Raw genomic sequence first — 19,586 nt, 5'->3', positions numbered from 1 at the left:
AGGTTTTCAGAGGAAGAGCAAATTAATGTTCTTCTTTTCATAAACCTTTTCTCTTTCTCTTCATAAACCCACTTTTTCAAGTGTTGCTATTTTTTAAGACCCTCAAACAAGCTCAGATTTCCAAGGAGTGTTCAATGACTATCAGAGATCCAAAGCCTATCAAAGCCACTGGTCAGGCCAGTGAAATAAAGACCTTGGGTTTTGATTTTGCTGGCATCTTGCTTTGTAGAGGAAGAGAAACAGCTCATTTAAAAATTGCTTTCTAAGTTCAGCTGTCAGAGAAGCTTTCTGTTGACCTTTACAAATTGATGCTGTCACAATCAATGGACAGAAGTTTAAGGGCAGTCTCTGGGGCGGGGGCGCAGGAATAAACCCAAACATTTATAAAATATATATGGAGCACATTTTAAAAAGCCCAACGTAAAGTATTAACAGGGAGCATCTTTGAGCATCTGATCTATAAAGAACTCAACATTTGACACAATTTTGACACAGTATGGCTACTTTAGAAATTACTTTTTGGGATGATTTCTGAAAGTACATGAGACAAAAAATAGCAAACAAATATGCCTTAGATTACTGCAGCACAGCAATAATTGGGCAAGGAAAACAGAGACTTTGAAGTCACTTGCCAGGTTCAACTGCAAGGGAAATGCATTGAGGAGCAATTTCACAGCAGCTTTGACTCCCCCTATGTCCCCTTGCAGTCTTGGAAAGTAAAAATGGTTTACAAAGGCTCAGTAGGAATTGCATGAAGAGGGGCAAGTCGGTCTGTGACTTCAGCTGCCAGCTCACTCATTTTTGAAGAATCAATGAGACAAACTGAGAAGCTCATCAAACACAGACACAGTCCTCAGCTCCCAGGTAAATAGGCAGAAGCTTCAGCACTGCAAGCATTTGCCCTGAATATACTGCTCATGTACAATGAGGTTATCAACCCAATGCGAGTCCTGCCTCTACCCCCCTTTGTGCAGATTTAATAGTACCTTATGCCAACAGCCTTAGTGAGGTTAACACGTGGTCCCTTTACTTTCTAACAGTGGAAAAACACCTCAGTGTTGGAGGTACAGTTTTATATGGCATGACCATAGCAAAAATAGCTACTGTGCTGCTGTTCAGCAGAGCTGAAGCACTCAGTGGCCATAGTAGAATTATTGGGTGCTCAGGCATTTATTTAGCTGTTTATTTTTTATTATGTTAATTTAAATTGTGCAATGCAAGATTGGTTCAAAACATGTGGGTTTGAGAAGGTGGGAGTTGGTGTTCACTTGCGCTTCCACTCTTGAGCGTGCCTGGCTGCAGTCATACATGCCTAGCAACCTGTATGAAGCTGTTAGTATGAAACACGCATGAACTACAACAGGTGAAGAATCATCTGTGGCAGAAGATACTGGTTTAAGACTAGGGTGTATGTTTTTACATGTAGCATACAGAAGTAAAAAAGGTTCTTACATAGACCTTGAGTTATAGGAAGTTTGTTTTTCCTGCCTATGAACTGGTATCTGAAAGCGCTTTGTTTAATAACATATGGGTTTTATTACTTAGTTTAGCCATGGGCAATTAGGAAAATACAATGATCAGTTTAAGAAAGGCTTGTGTAAGACAGCACTTCAGATTAGTTCTTGGACTTAATGACCTTAATGTATAGACCCACGCAGCCCCAGGCGTTGGTCCCTGTCCCAGTTCAGTATGTTTTTGCTCCAGATGATGTGTGGCATCACTGCGGGCCTGGCCAGCCTCAGCACAGCCACCTCCTCCCCCTGCAACTGCAGCACGCTCTCCTCATCTACAGTACTTCCCAGTTTACATACTTACCATTTCAGCTGTCTCACCCGAGCTGAATTCTGTGCTTTGACCGGGTTATCGTGTGCTTGAGAGCCTGTTATTTTCATCAATGAAACATAACACTATGCCGTTCAACTTAATAGTACTCTATGCATATTGGCTGAAATAGGGTAGTTTCTTTAATCACGTTCTACTGCATTGCACAGTCACCTTGAAGCACTTGGGCAAAGTAGCTCCGAAATGTTGGGTTTGCTTTGCCTGGTTGATGCGGTCACCCAAGCCCCAACATAGCCATCTCAGGCGCTTCCCATGAGATGCTGGTTTTCTTTATTTCCCAAAGGTTTTCCCAGGGACTTTTTGTTCAAGCTTTTCCGCAGTTTTGTCTTGCAGGGTTGCAGGGTTGCCAGAATTTGTTTTCTCCAAAGCAGTCCATTTCTTTGTGTTTAAATTTCATAGTTACTTTAATCATTTTATTAGGTGGCGTGTGGGTTATGTGATAATTACTAATGTAATGTGAGAAAAATTTCTGTGGGAGATCTTGGGAAATACCTTTTTTTTGTTGTTGTTGCAAGTGGCTTGTGCTTACCCTGTAACGATGTGATGGTTGCTGTGTGCTTTAGTGGTGACTAATTAACCGCGCTTACATTAGCAGATACAAAAGCACCTGTCCCACCTACCCCCTCTGAGCTGTATCTTTTACATAAACAGTACTTAAATACTAGTAAGTAGGATCTGAGGGCTTGTGCGCATTTTGCAAAGTGTATTTTAAATATTGTATGGGCATGGAGACTGCAGTCCTGTTCCATCGCAGTAGTGCCAGTGCTCCTGCTGGATTTCTCAAGTGAGAATCGCAGACGCTGAATGAATGTGCTCCCTTGTGCACACACAAACTCGGTGTGTTTGTACAATGTTAATTAAAATGCATTTAAGTTGAGTGAGTGCTTGCAGTATTCAGGGGCCCTGCGGGGAAGGAAAAAACCAGAAAGCAAGGCAGGCAGGCCAAGGCCCCTGGCTGTGGTGGAGCTGCATGTGTCCCAGTGGAGTGACAGGAGCTGCTGGGGAAGACCACCACCACCACAGCACTGCGGCAGTGCTCTGTGCAAGCTGCGTACCCCTGGACCCCCAGGAGAGCGCTGCGGAGGGGGAGGGAGCCCTTCATGTCCCCAGCGAAGCAGCCTGGTTTGTGAGCTGGGAAATGATTTTGGGTCAGCCTCGCAGCAGACGTTACTGGCATCCCTTGCTAAATTGGTCTGTGCTGAAGACTCACACAAAACCCCAGCCTAAGTGCATAGCTCCCCTTTGCTCCCCCCGCTCACACCCATGTATGTATTCACCTGGGGCTTGTGGTCTGTGCTCTATTATCTTCCTCCCACTCCTTCTTTTTTTTTGTTGAAAAAGCAACCCAAATCCTTCCCGCTGCTGAGACCTGTAGAGATTTCCATCGCTTTGTCCTGGTAGGGAGCCAGCATACACTGTGATGCAGCGATGGAAGGCAACAGGTTACACGAGCCATTGCTGTTGTGCTGGAGTGGGACTTGGGAAGGGTGAGGGTTGGAAAGCAGGGAGAGCAGAATCTGCAAACTCTTGGGCCTTCAGCTTGGCTTGCCAATTTAGCTGCCCAAGAACATGCGGCTTATGTATTATCACAAACCATTATCTGCAGATACTAATCTCAGAAGGCATTGGTGATAATCTATTCTTTTGGTACTGCAGGGAAGGATTTTGGTTCTGGGCATAAGAGTTAGATTCACCAGCTTAATTTTGGGTGCTGGGCTCAAGTGTCTGAACCGGAGGCTAGTGCAGGTGTGGGTAGCCTGTAACAGTTTTCAAAAACAGGGAGAGCGGTTCCTCCACGTGATGGTTCAGAACAACAGCAACATTTGCGTGGACTAACTTGCACTCTGGAGTGGTATTGAATTTCCTCGGGGAGGAAAAGTAGGTCAGTTGGAAGAGGGATGCTGGTGATATTCTTGATCTACCTGGGAGATCCAGTAAGGAGCTCAGACTGGAAACTTGGAAAAAGAGGAAGTTCCTACTGGTGCTCAGAAGTTGGAGGGTAGAGGAGATGGGCGTTGTATTTCAGAACTATTTGAAAACCTTTTCAGTGTCTCAAAATGAGGCCTTACCTGACCTGAGCCGGGTGCTGGAAACAGAGAGCTCTCAACTGTTTCTTAGATAATGTGTATTAATTACTTGTTTAGGTTACGTACTTCATGGGGAACTAGACCGCAAGTGTTGAAGACTTTTCAATAAAGTAAGTTATTTTTTGCATCCTGCATCCAGCTAGGAAATTCCACCACTCCTTAGCTACCATGCTGCATAAGTGGCCATAAAAGAAATCTTAAATTTTAAATGCTTTTCTGTCACAACTTGCGTGCTGGTAATTTGCCAGTCTGACCACTGGAACCCACAGGCGCCTCCTCGGAGCTGTCCTGATGGGGCTGGCGGAGAGTAGCATGGGGCCACGTGTCACCCGCATGTCACCTCCATCCCTCGGGTTCCTCGCCAGCTTGGAGGCTTATCCTCTGCCTCCTTGTCGAAGCGAGTGCTTTCCAGATTCACAGCAAGACCTCAAGGAGAGCCAGATGATAGAGCAGATGGCAGATGACTAATTTGGCAAAGTTAGATGAGTGGAAATTGTTTGCTTTAATTGCTTGTCAAGTCCAGTACCTACATTATAGTTAAGAAGCAACTATTTACCCTCAAAATAGAACAAAATGAGGAAAGAAAGTGTGAGTGTGTGTGTCTGTGAAGAATAAGGAGAAAAAGGGAAGGAGAAGTACCTAGAGAAAATAATTTGGTACAAAGGCCTAAGGGAGAAGAACTTATGGTAAAGCTTCTTGTATTAATTGCTTTTTTTTTAGTGGTAGCTGTGTGATACAGGTCCTGCAGTACGTTTTTTCCCATGTTGTCCTTTCCAATTCCTGTATCATAATACATATGTGATGAAACTAAAAGAGAAACAATGCTGGAAATACTGCCATAAAGCAAGGAGATGACAATGGCTTGACATGGTCGGCACATGCAATTATCCTTGAAATGTCACAACATAAATCCCGTCAATATTTTGATGCTGTTTTTGGTTGCTATGAACAGGAGTGCTACATCGGTAAAATATGCTGTGTAGCACCCACCAAACAGATTTTGGAGAGCTCAATGCAAAGAGAGGGTGCCATCGGCTCAGGAAAGTGTTATCACACATAACTGATCCTTCTTGATGAAGTTACAATCACTGTCAGTCTTTCCTGTCTTTACTGTGCCTATTTGTGTCCCTGTTCATATAATTGGGAAAGAGCTTCCCTTAGCAGGTGGTACCTGATCAGCCTCTACTGGAGATGGGACCACCCTGATAACGCACATCCCTGTGATTTTTCTGGAAATGCTAGAAAGCTTTTACAATGGTTTATGAATTGATATTTGGGAGTTTAGTGAGCAAATTTCAGGAAATTCATGCTTTTGGACCCTGGTGCTATCAATCCAGGGACCTCTTCTCCATGCAAAGGGAAGAAAGGCTATAAAAGTGTTTCAGACTGTCCTTTTAGCATTGCAGATTAAAGTCAGGATGAAAATTATAAGGATTTTTTTGTTTGTTTGACTTTATTTAGCAGTTGTGGAGAGCTTAATGTGGAAATCAAAATAACTAATAGCACTCCCAGGCTTGTGTTTCTGGGCCATTTGCATGCAGGTAGAAGGGGATAAAGCTGTGATGGTGTTGCTCACAGGCACTGTGGGCCAGCCTGTACTGTGTCACCTCATACCAGTGACACACTAATACACTGAACAGTGGCTGAATGGCAATGCCAAACTTCTCCTCTCATGGCCACACAGCTGTCCAGGGGTTCATGGCAGTCAGGCTGATTGCATGCAGCTCGATTCAAATGGGATGATAATTTTCTAGCGTAGAGCAGACCTCACGGAAGGAAAACACTTGTGCCAGCTGAGCTTTTAATTAACAGTACTGAGAAGATTATGCTCCCCTTCGTTACAGTCTCTCACCTAGGGAAAGCAAGCCTCTAATTTTAAAACACTCTCCAAAACCACTGGGTTTACAGAAAAACGGCTGGTGACCTCAAGGAGTATTTTGCCTTTTCCCAGGAGACACTTGCAAGGCTGTAAGTGCAGGCGGTCCGTCCCTTCATTAGGACGTGCATAATTGCAAGAAAATTCAGTGGTTTTGCAGCTCAATCAAGGAGAGCTGTAAAATAATAATGAAAGGATTAAAAGCGTGTTTACTCCTTCTTCTGTGTGCATACATGACAGGGTGCCCAGGTTGTTGCTGAGAGCGTGGAGCATAATGAAATGAATGGGGATTGCTGTGCATTGCTGGTAATTAGTTGTTCCTAAAGGGGCTCAAGTTATTTCCCCCCCATCTGGGGGTCTTAACAAATTGCCATGAGTGTTTGCAATTATTAATAAAGAGTTATATTAGCTGCCTTTCAAGAAACCCTGATGATGGTGCTGTCTGTAAAAACACAGCTAATTAAATAAATAAGTGGGAAGTAAGGGAAAATAACACGTTAGAAAGAGACGCAGACTGTTGTTGGGCTCATCCTGTCTGGGATGAAGGAATGTGTAATTCTCTTCCATAAAAGTTCTCCTGAAAACAGCGAGTCCAAGAACTTAAGCCTCCTCTAGTGTTTTTGGTTCACTTGACAAACCGATTGACAGAGGGAGGCTGTGCTGCGTTCAGGTGGAGGCTGGTGTGGGACAAACACGCTGTTCTCCCACGTCTTTGCCAAAGTGATAATAATACATGTTTTATGATTCAAAAGAATGCATCCAGATGCTCGAGATAACTCCCTTGGAGCTGGCAAAAAGGATGCCTCATCGCTGCTTGTCTGAATGTGCTTTAAGGAGATGAGTGGGACACCGATCCTTCAGGTTGGGGTGCCCATGCCAGAGATGATGGAATTCACTCTTCCTGAGCAACTCTAAATGTAGGCAGATCTGGGGAGGGGGTGAATAAGATATGAAACAAGTTGACGTCCTTCCAAAAGTTACTTAATTGAGCTGGGAGAATTATAAAATCTGTTAGTATTACAAGAAACAGAACTAGATGGAGTCAAATGTGATTTCTTAATTTAATGTATAGATTTGTCGTCAACAGAGCAGAGCAAAATAATGGCCTAAAAACCAGAAGCTAAAGGACATTTTTAAATGCCTCCATTATTTGTTACCTTTGAGTGAGCATCCGAATGATTTGGTTTTGTTATGAAAAAAAAAAGTCAATGGGAAATTAATTTCCAAGTCATGTGCATGAATATTGATGAAAATTGTAAATTCAATTCAATACAGACAATTATTACTGCTGTAATTGGGGCCATTAGGAGCTGAATCTCTTCTCTGTCACTTTAGGTAGCTGGTACTAAGTAAACAACTGAATGTGAGCTGTGAATGTGTGAGTAATGCCTGAAATCTGCTTTTGTGATGGCCAAGCAGTGCTCTGCCCCAGCACCCACCCCAAATCGCCCACGTTTGGGGTGTAGATGTGAAACACCATCAGGCTGGCAGCCTGGCTGGCCACCATCACCGCTGGTTTGGGGCTTTCCAGGTGGGAAGGTGATGTCTTTCAGCTTTGGGATAACATTAGCGGTGCGTGTCTCTGGTCATGTACACGTGTGTACTGTGAGATTTGTTGGAGAATATGGAAAGAGAGGGAGTGGCCAAGCATGTGTTGTGGAGAGGTTTGTCTGAGAGCTTCATGACACACTGGTAACCTGGTACAGGCTGTCAGTCACCAGCTCGCTGGGGTTTCCATCACCGGGGAAAATGTAAGGGCATGTCAGATTTCCCTGGGTGTGCACTCAAATGGCACCGAAGGGTTTCCCTCATTGAGATGCTTCTGTAAGACCTTCTGAGCAAGTCAGGAGTATACGTGCTCGGAGGTGCTCAACAGGGACAGAAGCTGCAGACTGGAAGCAGATCTTAAGCTGCTATTATTTTGACCTCTACCAGAGGCAGGGGAATTAGTATTTTTTATTAACCAGGAGAGGTTCTGCTGCGGGGACTGCTTTTATGGTACAATCTTTATTTCTTGCTGCTCCTCAGTTTCTGGGGCTAACGTAACATGTCTAACAACATACAACAAAGTGCTTTGAAGAGAGTTTATGAAATATAGATTATGGTAGTTTTGCATGGCATGAAAAGGAAATACATTTTGTTGTGCTCATGTTTATGCCTATATACAGCCGGAGTATCCCTGAAAAATATGTATTAATTTGGCATTTAATTTTAAAGAGCTGCTGAAACACATAGATGCCTTTTGCTCTTCCAAGAGATGATCAGGAGAGTGAGGGGGATATGTTTGTGCCTTGTGAACAGAGGGACGGGGGATCCCATGTGACTTCTGCTCATCTCCTGCCTTACATGCGGTTACTTTAGTGCTGCTTAACTATTTTGGCAAATCAGACCCAGAATGACTATTTTTTCCCTGGAAAAATATCTGGTGGGAATTATCTCTTGTGGCTCAAGATGGGGGGATAAAACTTACTGTTAACTGCTAGTTCACAGCCTGCTTTCTGGCCTGTGTCCCTCCTAGGTTTGGATCCCTGGAATGTGTGGGCAAGCAGAAGCACCTTGTACACGGCAGAAGTGTCTTTTTACCCTATTAGTTGTATTTTGCCTTAAAAGAATGCCAACAGCATATCTAATCTCGCAGTTTTAAAGGACTCCCACCGAAGGATGGAGGTATTGTCCCAGCTCTATCCTCCTGCAAGTGACAGTCGATCTAATCTGCTTTTCTTAAATACTTCCATAGTTTTCTTTTTTGTATTTTGAATCTGACATAATTATGATGTGCATCAAAAGTGTGTGTTTAAAACCCATGCTGTAAAGCTGAGGCACAGACAGATTAATGGCTTATTATAATAACGGATTATTTAAGATCTGTGGTTTTACCCACATTCACTTTGGGAATTCAACTCATTCTGCAGGTCAGGGCTCTCTGCTGCTCCAGGTACTGTTTCTGCATCAGCTGCACTGCTAGTAGGGTGCTGATGGCAAAAAATCTCTGCTGCTGCACCCCCTGATTGATGTAGGATAGTCTCACTTTCATTATATGACTTAATTTGATGCAATCTGTAACCAATTTTTTTTTGTTTTGTTTTGTTTTGTTTTGCTGAGGGCAGGTGACCTGTCAGGACAGTACAGATCTGCAAAAGCTGAGCCAGGCCATGCAGTGGTTTGGAGGATTGATGCTGGGCAATGACTCCCCCTGATTTCCTAGATTATGTGGTAGAGCAGGCTGGGAAGAGCTGAGCTGCACGGACCTTTTGCCACATAACAGGCAGGCGGCAGCGGCCCAGGTGTGAGCTGGAACTAGATGTTTTGTGTAACGGAGGACCTGAGGGGATTTCTTTTTTTAAGACAGAAATTAAATGCTTGGAATTCCTATGAGGTAAATGTAAATGATCAAGGTGATTTCTCCTAAATTTGCTTTTAAGATTTAATTTATCTGAAGAAATTGTTTGCCATAGCACTATCAAAAGCTGGGAGTTATTGCAGTAGTTTGGTTGTACAAAATTAATCTCACTTGAATAGAACTTGCAGCCCTGGTTTACATCTGGGCCAGCTTCACCCCCACTGAATCCTTTTGCAAGAAAAGGCTCCAGGTGTTCTGCTTCCTTACGGCAACAAAAAGCTGAATTAGCTTTCAGGAAACGTTTAATGGAGGTACAACATGAAATATCAGTGTTGCAGTATACAGCTTTATTAGCTGAGCTGCTGCAATTGTTTTGTGAGCTATGTTGATCCTTAGCACCAATTGCAAAATGGAACAGAAATTATTTATTAGTCCTCGGGAGCCCTAAGACAGAATAATACTTATACGGCTGGAAACACAGTCAATCTTGTTGTTATAGATACTGCTGCATTTAAAGAAGAAGCAAACAAACTGGTTTTCATAATTGGTAGCATATGTTTTTAGAAGTCTTCTGGCAGGGGCAGGTGTGTGTTTCCCTGAATGGTGGAGATGCTTTTTTTGAATAAAACTCTAAATATGAGCTAACACAGGGCTTTTTCATTTCAAAAAGAAAGGTGTGCCATCCCCTAGCAGCAGTGGTTAATCCTTCCAGGTGTTCCCAGGCAGCAGAGCTACGTCAGTCCCAGTGGGACCACATCTTTCTATCTTGGGAAACCCCAAAACTGGCTATTAAAAATATTATAAGTAAAATCTTGTTTAGTTATGTTTTATTCTAATTTGTAAGGTTTTACGAGAAAAACTTCAAAATGGGGATGTTCGTGCTTAGAATTAAACATTGCAGTGAGGTGGTAGTTTTTATTTTAAAACATGAGCAAACCAACCAGTTTTGTTTTTCTACTACACATTATAATGAAAATATGTCAAATACTGCAAGTTTTAAAACTTATGAGGACTCTGAACTTTTACCAGGTCATAGAAAGAAATAATAAAAACAATAAATTACGTTGCTTACAATATTTCCTTTGGTAACTAGACCAAATGTGTATTTGGAAAAGCTGTCCTGTGCAGCATCTGTTCAGCTTTGGTCCATGCTCGTTAGCCACTGGAAACACAAAACCCCAAAAATGATCTGATAAAACCTTCCTCCTGTGAATAGCTTGCCATGAGACCAGCCCCTGCTCTCCTTCTGCAGTGAGGAGTGCCGGTTCAGGACGAACAGATTTCTGCTGTGATTTTTAGGGCAGAGGGAGTTTCCTTGGGAGAAAACTTTGAGCAGTTCCTGGGTTTCTGGCTGCCTCCTGAAGCCCTTTGCCAAGAGGCTGCTTGAAGTTCGAATTGCCCTGGCACAATTGCCCTTGCTTTGCAGTGGAGACACTGCAGCAGAGAACAGTGATAAGAATTGTTCCATTTCTATTAAATGGGAATAAAAAGTGTGGGGTGGGGTGGGTGATGTAGTGACTAAACAGTCAGTAATAGTAGTACTCAAAAACCTAATTATTTCTGATGCTTATAAAAAGGACCTGCATCATTCAAAAGAGCATATTTTAGCCAATTTTACTGATTAGGCCTCCAGCCACGGAGAGTTTTGTTTGTATTGATCTAATCCAGGAGTGGGAATGGCTCCAGAAATGCTATTCTGGTCTGGCTTGTGTGTAGCATAATATAATGCCCATTTCAAAAGTTTGGATATATTCAGATTAATTTGATCACAAATAAGAACAACCCACAAGCTGTTGGTAAAGAGGAAAAGTAAGTGCACGCTCAAAAAAAAAAAAAGCCCAGCCCCACAGTTGACCATTTAGGTAGGTAGCATTGCTGTCCTGACAGGCAGAAAACTGTGTGAAAAACTGCTATTGTAACATGCTGCTTCTGTGTTTCTTTCCCCACATTCAATTTTGTCATTGCTTGATGCATGTGAGCTAGGAGACTGAGCTGTGATTCTACAGTTGCTTTGAACTGGACTCCAAAATTTGTTAGAACAGATTACTGTAATATTAAAGAGCATTTTCTGAAAACTAACTGTATTAGGATGGTGTTTCCTAACTCATCTGACACATCTCCATTGTACGTTCAACCTGGTGACTTGTACAAAGACAGTATGGGGTTTTTGCTATTGTCTTTTCCCTATTTAATTGCATAAAGCTGGGAAGAGCTGGGGTCTTAAGGAAAGTGATGGGGAAAACCACGTTTGGTATAAGCCTTCTGGCCAGGTTGGTCTTGGCTTGTCCAACAGACTATTCTGAGCATCAGTTGAATAGGGGAAAATCTTGGATTACCCAGGTCAGCTTGGAAGCACAGGTCTCTACAGCCTTACATCCTTTAGTCTGTGAGTGGAGTATCTCTGTTCAGTGTCTGATTCTGTTATTGTTATTGTCAGAACTAGTAAGGACTTTGCTGGGACCTGAGTTTGGCCCTTTCGGTGTTGTGATCAACTAGTTTTGTATTTTTCCTGCATTTCTGCATTTTCAGCCTTTCTGCATTTGGTGGTAAATACCAGCACTTCATCCCATTTGGTGAAATGTGTTTAAGTTGCTGAAACAATCATGGACCATATTCATACTTTCCTATCTCTACTGCTGGTATCCAAGTAACTTGTGCTGTGGGTTTTGGTTTGGTTGGTGGGTTTTTTTGGTTTTGCCGGTTGGTTTCCCCCCCCCCCCCCCCCCAGAACCCAAACTGTGAATACGTTTTTTGTTACAATTACCTGCATCCCTGTATACAAACTTTTCCTTCTCTGCTCCTCTGCCCCTCTTTCACACATATCCTAATAGTTTGTTCTGTGGTTTCTTGCAGTGTGTGCTGGCACCGAGAACAAGCTGAGCTCCCTCTCTGACCTGGAGCAGCAGTATCGGGCCCTGCGCAAGTACTATGAGAACTGCGAGGTAGTTATGGGCAACCTGGAAATCACCAGCATTGAGCACAACCGAGACCTCTCCTTCCTGCGGGTAAGCGATCTTCTTTTTTCTTTCCCTCCATCTTCTGTGTTTAAGAGAGTAGCTACAGGTGCTGGGCTGGAGAGGGGCAAGTCTCTCTCCCACCAGCTTCACTGCAATATAAGAGGATAATAAAATGCCACAGATGGGCAGAGAACAAGAGCAATGTCATTGCTGTGACAGATGCTCTGAGTAAGTGTCATTTAGATTTATCCTGGACTCGGGGGAGAAAGCCATGTCACTGTGCAGAAAGGTGACACCTTGCAGGTCTGTCTCACCGTGTGTTGCCAGCAGGTACGGAGCAGGTAAGGCAGGGTATAGGGAGGTCAGAGAATCATGCAGGTAAGCACTGGAGCCTTGGAGAAGCTAAACCTAACAAAATGCTGTATATGGACTGATTGATAGACTAAGCAAGAGAAGAACTCTGGCAGTATTGGTGGAGCATTTAAGAAAAAGGAAAAGAAAAGCGTGATTGCTGAATGTGCATAAACCCCTCTTTGTGTATGAGCCTGGAGTTACAAGCCTAATTGAATCTCCAGCATGCAGGGGAAGTTTGTGATAGATGAAGGCTGTCCTGCCACTGTGGAGCCTGGGTTGTGTGCTCCCTTGGACCTCCTTACATCCAATTTTGAGTAAATATTGCGCTTTTGGGTTTGTGAAGGAACATTTCAGTGTAGTTTGTATGTTCTCTGTTAATGTGCTAGCAACCACGAGGAAGGAGAGGTGCTGAATTAGAAGAATTGAAGCTCATTGTTACTTGGCATTTCAAAACCCATTATGTTTGAAGAAATATCTGAGTAAAGGAGTGATCCAGTGCACTCAGGAGAGCGTTTGAGGGTGCTGCAGATGATGTGGCTGCCACATGGAAGAAACTGGTATGTAGGTATGAGTACCACAGTAGAAAAGGCAGCCTGTGGCAGTGGAGTTGCAGCCTGTGCTGATCATGCTCTCCAATACCAGAAGTCAAGCCGTGACACAGATAAAGGTTTACACTGCTTGTATCTTATGGTATTGCTCACGTATGCTTCCGCAAGTGCTGAGGTCATGTTTCAAGATGCGTGTCTGTATGTAACTGGCATTTTCATAAAAAGCACGTAGCAGGAGTGGTGAAGTTTAAAGCTGGCAGCAGGAAGAGGGTGGCAGGACTCAGCCCCAGCAGGTTGTGTTACACTCAGTCATTCAGTTTGCTGGGTCTTGGGTGAACCTAGTGCTCAATTTCAGTTTGTAAAAATGTGAACTTTCCTTTACTGGTTCTAACAAAGGCAAAGCTGATGCTCCAACAGCATGTTTACCTTTGCTTCACATTAAATTTGTTGGGGATTTCACAGGATTTCCACTCTATACGCAGGCCTATATTTACTCAAAGCCTAAATCAGGCTGCTAAAATATCTGCAAGCAAAATTCAGCTACCAGATACGTTTGGAGTAAAGTTTGGGGTGCTAATTGCTCAGGCTAACAGGTTGCCTGTTAATTTGAGCGACGAATGCCTAGGAAGTAAATGCTATCAATACATTTCACAGTTGTGACAGGTGGGGAGAACACATATGCTTGTGCTCTGAAATAGATATAGCCTTGGTGCAGCTGGACTAATGTTTCCCACCGTGTTAGTCAGGCAGCAGATAGATACCCCCTGTGAGGGCAGGATCCTCGCACTGATTCCAGGCATCGCTGGAGTTTCAGATGCCTCCTGAAACCCCTGACTGGGCCGTTGTGCGTGGCTTGAATTCATCACAGATGGTTCTCCTGCTTTGGCTTTCCTTCCTTCTTATGCTGCTTGCTGGTAGGTAAGGAAAGCAAATTATTTGGAAATTAGGGAATTAACGTTCCTTGCGGAGAGTGGCCATAAGCAGAGTAAAATATTGGTGGAAAGTAGGCAGTAACATCGGCAAATGAGAGCCAGGAAGAAGGACCCTGCATAGTAATTGAAGGTGGTTTCGTGGCTTGTGCTTTTTGGTGACAGCCACTATTGCTTTTTTATTGGTTTTATTACTTCTTTTACCTGTGTCTGCCCTCTCACAGTTGTCTTGTCGAAAACCAGAACTGAAAACAAACCCCAGCAAACTGGAAGTCTAGTTAATATGACAAATTGTAGTCACTAAAATAGAAGACCAAGCAGAGGAGAACATGTTCTTGGGGAAGCAAATAAATAAATAAATGTTGGCACATTTATGCCGATAATTTGACATTCATTAGTTAGACAGTATTACTTGTTTTATCACTTTAAAAATGGTTTTAGTGGCCAAATGAAGGTGGCAGATGGGAGACAGCTAAAAGAAAGGAGGTTTGTCTCTCTCAGACTTAAATGTGGTGAACTTGTCATGCAAGATGATGCTCCTCCAGCCTGCTCCAGTTTTCCTTAGTCTCTGTGCAATAACTGCCCCCTTCCTCTGCCAAATAGATTTCAGGTAGGTAGTTGATGCACCCCTGGGTTATCTGTATTTCCAGCTAATGAGTACCGTTGCTTTGTGTGCCCGCCTGCCTTCTTGTTAGTGCTCAGCTTAGCTGGGCAGCCTCCCACTCCAGGACAGAGGGAAGACCTAGTGAGCTAGGCATGCTGAGCCTTTTTATCATGCAATAATAAACGAATACCATAAATGAATTGAAGTGAAAAAACCCCATAATTTCATTTACCCTGCAGAGGAACATTAAAAGATCAGCATCTCATCTCTCATATTTATTTAGACATTTATTCCCTAAGTAGATTTGCTTTATGTCTATGAGTTAGCTCTCTTGGATATCTGCTGATTAAGACTAAATAGGGCTGTGTGTCACCTGAATGAAGTGCTCAACCACTTAAACTTCTGGGCCTGCAAGCAATTGCATGGCTTTGAGATCACGAGCGGCTTCATTTTTGTAAGAAGGGATTGCACATACCAGTGTTTTTTTTTCCTAGCGTTCTTCTGTATGCAGAACAGGAGTACACATCTTCTGTTTTCATTTTATGTATTTTATTTTTGCTTCTGGTTGTGTTGTAGTCTTGGTATTGCTGGGTGTTGTGGGTGGCCGAAACAAGGGTGAGCAATTGCAATATGAAGTTGCACTATGGATGTGCTACCCTTCAGCTCCATCAGCTCTGTTCCAGCTGCTCGGTGCTTCCCTGCACCAGAGCTGCAATGGGAGTCCTGATGGAGGAAAAGAACACTTGGTGGGAGGAAATAGATCTAAGCCTGAGTGCTGGGAACAGCAAGAAGTTTCTGACAGCGGGCTGGTTTTCTTTGTTTTTCCTCTGAGACTCAACCTACCTGCATAAAATGTACACTGGGGTAATTCAGTCTTTGGAGTCCCACCACCACAAGCTTTGGCAATGAAATGAGGCTTAGCTGAATGCAGCACATTGCTGCTGGAGTAGCATCTCTCTGTCGAGGGCAAGGCAGGCGCTTCACTGGTGTAGGTGCTACAGTAGCGAAAGGCAGTTACTGTTTCCAAGACCGTGATTCAACTGGGCAGGACAAATAACTGGGTGGAAAACAGGCCCGCGAGAGCTCCCTTGTCCCTGTTGCAGGTGGAGGATTACCCAGCACGTCAGCAGTGACAGTGGGAAGAGACTGGGCTCTATCTCCCACTGCTTCCCAACCCACTGGCATCCTTCAACTAACTGCATAGGCCAGGCTTTTGTGCTAGCACTTGATCCATGAAACTAGGTAAGCTGGTTGAGCTGGTACATGTCTTGAGTCTCATCAAGGCTACAGCTGAGATTTATTTCCCTGCTTTGGATTTCAGGAAAAAAAATCCTGAGAAGAGCTCAGACCATGCACTGGTTCGTATTGCAAATGACTGTTTGGTTTCAGAAGCAGGAACCTATTTAAGTTTCACTTGGCAAAGCTGACAGTTTGTATTGTGGACAATTGTGGATTTCTTAATAGCATCTCCATATTCAAATTTCAAAATAAAATACACAATTAGTATACCACAAAACAATCTTCTAGAAGCACTCTTATTCTGTTAAACACATTTGGTAAACGGGAGTTATCTTTGACTAATCCCCAGGCTTTTAGCAATTCACAGTCAGTAAATTGTCTTCTGGTGCCTGGATTTTATTTAACCAATTCAGATTATTTATTTTTGAAGACATGACCAAAGTTCTGTGCAATAACTCTCCCGAATGATTATGAAACTTATTTCTAACTGCAATCAACAGCCTTCTAAAATGATCTACCACGGCTTTATAAAATCTTTTTCCTCTATGGTATGCCTCTGTAGCACCCTCAGCCACAGCTACACTGGCAGCTATCTACCTGCCATTTAACAGGGCAGGGGTTTTGTGGGGGACAGCTTTACAACTGCTGCAGTTAATGCAAAAATGTATAGCCCCATCTTCCCTTTGTCAGCATATGGAAACCTGCACCAGCCCATACTTAACACTTTCCTTACAATCACATTTAGACTTTGTGGCAGATGGAATTTGTATGTTTGGGCTTTATATATTTTTGCTTCTGGTTGTGTTAGAGCCTTGGAGGAAGTTTGGGTCATACAGACCCCTCTGAGGGGGGAGGACTGCCAGAACATCCACGGGAACAGTTGGTTGCGAACTGTGCCGCCTGGCCCCTTGGCATTCAGAGCTGCTTCAGGTTTAAAAAAAAAAAAAAAAAAAAAAGTAATCTATTTTTATATAATCTTTTTAAAGCTTTTTGGTCCTTTATAGCAAAACAGGCAGAGTTCAGCAGAGATGCAGGCATGAAGAGACCCTGCAGTCTGAACAGATGTGTCAGGAAGGGAAGCATAGAGACAGGAGGGTGTTGCCTTGTCCAGTTTCCTCAGCAGATCACTGTAATGATATGTATGGCTCCTGAAGGTCTGGCAGCACAGCTCTGAATTCTTTTCTGCAGCAAAATGGTATCTTAATTCCCAGTTGACAGGCTTCAAAAAGGTCCCAGCTCAGCAGAAAGAGAGTGGGATGTGGAGTGTAGTGCCTGTCAGGAGTCCCCAAAAAGACAGGCTTACAGGGTGGCTATGCCTATGTGGAGGGGAATTTTCATCAGATTTGCTTGGAAAGCATTTCAGTCTGACCCTACACCAGCATGGGGATTTGGGTGGGTGGGTGGGTGGGTGTGTGTGTGTGCGCTGGGTAAAGCTGCCCTGTAGCATTTGTCTCACAGTGAGTTGCATCAGGAGAGCCTTGCCAGCATGTGTTTTGTCCTTGGCTGGCAAAAGGCAAAGTGGCCTCCAGGTAATTATAAACCTGGAAATCAAATACATATATTTATGTATTTATAATTGCCCTCCCAGGACCTTACCCGTTAGAAAATGAAGAATAAAGAGCCAAATGGTATGCCAGTAGCAGCATAAGAGGCAGGGCTGTGCGTGCCTCACAATCCAGGTGGAAAGAGGACACTTCCAGCTTGCTGTGTGAACCTGGCTAGGGCATCCTGTGCACACAGCAATAAACACAACTGCTGTGCTGGGTGGGTTACAAGGGACCAGTGGCATGCCAGGCCATGCTTCTGGCATGGACAAAATGTTTTATGCTGGCTGTGATCAGCCGCCAACTGTGCTGGATGAACCCGAGCCGTGTTTAAAGTTGGATCCCAAATGAAGGGGGTGGAGTCGGAGGAGCGGTTAACTGCAGAAAGCATGTGTGATACAGCTTTCCTCAGGGGGACAACTTCTTCTGTCATTTCTTAACTGCTTTTGCAGAAACAGTAGCTTAAAATAATCCCAGCGGTTTAATCTGGTCTCAGAATGGCCAGGGAATATTGATCGCTAAGGTAAGGAATAGCATAGATTTGCAAGGTCTTCCAGACCTGTATCGTGTTCAGGTGCAGGTAGTGAAGGCCCCGGTGAGCAGCTGAGTGCCAGGCACTGTTACGGTAATCGGTGTTCCCGTTGCTCTAATCTCTTGATGTACGGGACAGCACCTGGGTGGCTTGTGCCTGGTCCTTGCTATTGAAGACGAATATCACGTGCCATGTAGGCCGTTATGCACAGCCCCATCCTGACCCCACCACTCCCAGAGCCTCCCAGCTAATAGGTCAAATGCATCCACTGCTTCCTGGTTAAGTGTGCTCAAACTGTTAGATTATTTTTGTGCTTCGGTTGCTTATCCCCGTCACGTTACACTGATGGGAGACCATCCGTGTCTCTGCAGCGTCTGCTTTCCCGTGCTGTCCCAGCCAGGTGTCTGTAGTGCAGGTATGTCGCTGTAGCTCCGCAGACCGCCCTTAGCAGCCCCTGTACCTCCTTTCCTCAGTCGTTCAGAAGCACCTTTTCAACAGCCCGTCAGGTTTCAATCCATTTTGGTGTATACGCGACATGGTACCACTCAATTAGTACGAGGCCTCTTTGGTTTAAGCCTCTAGCTGCTGCAAGCACATCTCCTCTGCTAGATGCAATGTGGCAGCACGGGGACCCTGCTCACACCTCCCCTTCACCTTCCTTCCCCCCCACAAAGCTGCCTGCACAGCCACCAGCCTCCCACCTGCCTCGCTACCCGCCTTTCTGCCAAGATTTCCCCGTTGTGCCTGGCCACACTTGTGTGCTCAGGGACACCAATAATCCTGGGTGGCTGACAGCTGCCCTGCGCCCACTGGGCTGCCCCTGCACTGCGGTCGCCGCTCCCTCCCACCAGACCCCAAGCCCTGTCCCCACCTTCTATGTCCTCCTTGCCCTGCTGTGACAGCCTTGCTCACCACACAGCTTTTTCAGAGCCTTTTTTTAACGTTGTTTACAAACCCGGTAGCTTCATCTCTCCAAGCAGCTAATGCTTTTGCTAGTTCCCCACAGCCAGATTTTGACTCGAGTTTTATACTCCTCACAGCCCTATTCTTTTATTTTTATAGCTGTCCTGGGCATTGCAACAGGCAGGATAACGGCTAGGAGGCTCCTTTCCCTTTTGTACACACCACCAACCTCCTCTCCCTAAAATAAACTGAAAAACCCACTTGCACAACCTCTCTTTGCCCACCCCTCCTTTTCCTACCAGCAATGCAACACCAAGGAGCAGCCCAGACCAGCTCAGCAATGGAATTTGGGCTTTGCTTTCAACAGAGAAACTTTAAGACTCTGTAAGCTGGTACTTTTCTGCTTGAACTGAATTTTTAGCCTCTGCAAAACAAATACAGAAGACGATTAATATACAATTAATCTTCGAGCTGGGTTTGCCAAGCCATAGCCAAATATATGTACGTTACCTGTTGCTCCATTGATTTAGCAATTAGGTTTTGGTGGTTTTGTATGAAAGATACAGCTTGAAATAACCGCTTGTGTTTAGGAGGAGCGTTGCGTGCGGTGGGCGGTAAAGTGGCCCTTTGCGTCTGGTTGTGCCAGGTGCTGTGTAGCCCCCCAGGAAGCATTTTTGTTTGCGAGGTTATGATGGAGGAGGGCTGCAGATGATGCCCTTTTCCCAGGGAAGCCTGGGCCTCCTGGGCATGGTACTGGGCTGCTCCTCCCATCCTGGCCTGCTGTGGGGCTGCTCTCGGGAATGCTGCTGAAGCTGATGGAGCACTAGTGGC

The 19,586-nt window shown here is 44.4% G+C and overlaps 1 protein-coding gene across 3 annotated transcripts in view; it reads left to right on the top strand.

The window, feature by feature from the left end:
• ERBB4 (erb-b2 receptor tyrosine kinase 4) overlaps positions 1-19,586 on the top strand; it is a 636,919-nt gene that overhangs the window by 227,090 nt on the left and 390,243 nt on the right. For all 3 annotated transcript variants that reach the window (XM_037398480.1, XM_037398479.1, XM_037398481.1), the window contains exon 2: positions 11,999-12,150. In XM_037398480.1, the coding sequence (XP_037254377.1) occupies positions 11,999-12,150 (152 nt within the window). The remainder of the gene's footprint in view (positions 1-11,998; positions 12,151-19,586) is intronic.

Source organism: Falco rusticolus, chromosome 8, assembly GCF_015220075.1.
Source record: "Falco rusticolus isolate bFalRus1 chromosome 8, bFalRus1.pri, whole genome shotgun sequence".
Taxonomy (NCBI): domain Eukaryota; kingdom Metazoa; phylum Chordata; class Aves; order Falconiformes; family Falconidae; genus Falco; species Falco rusticolus.
The sequence above is the reverse complement of the archived record's forward strand: the minus strand, read 5'-3'. Positions and strand labels throughout refer to the sequence as shown.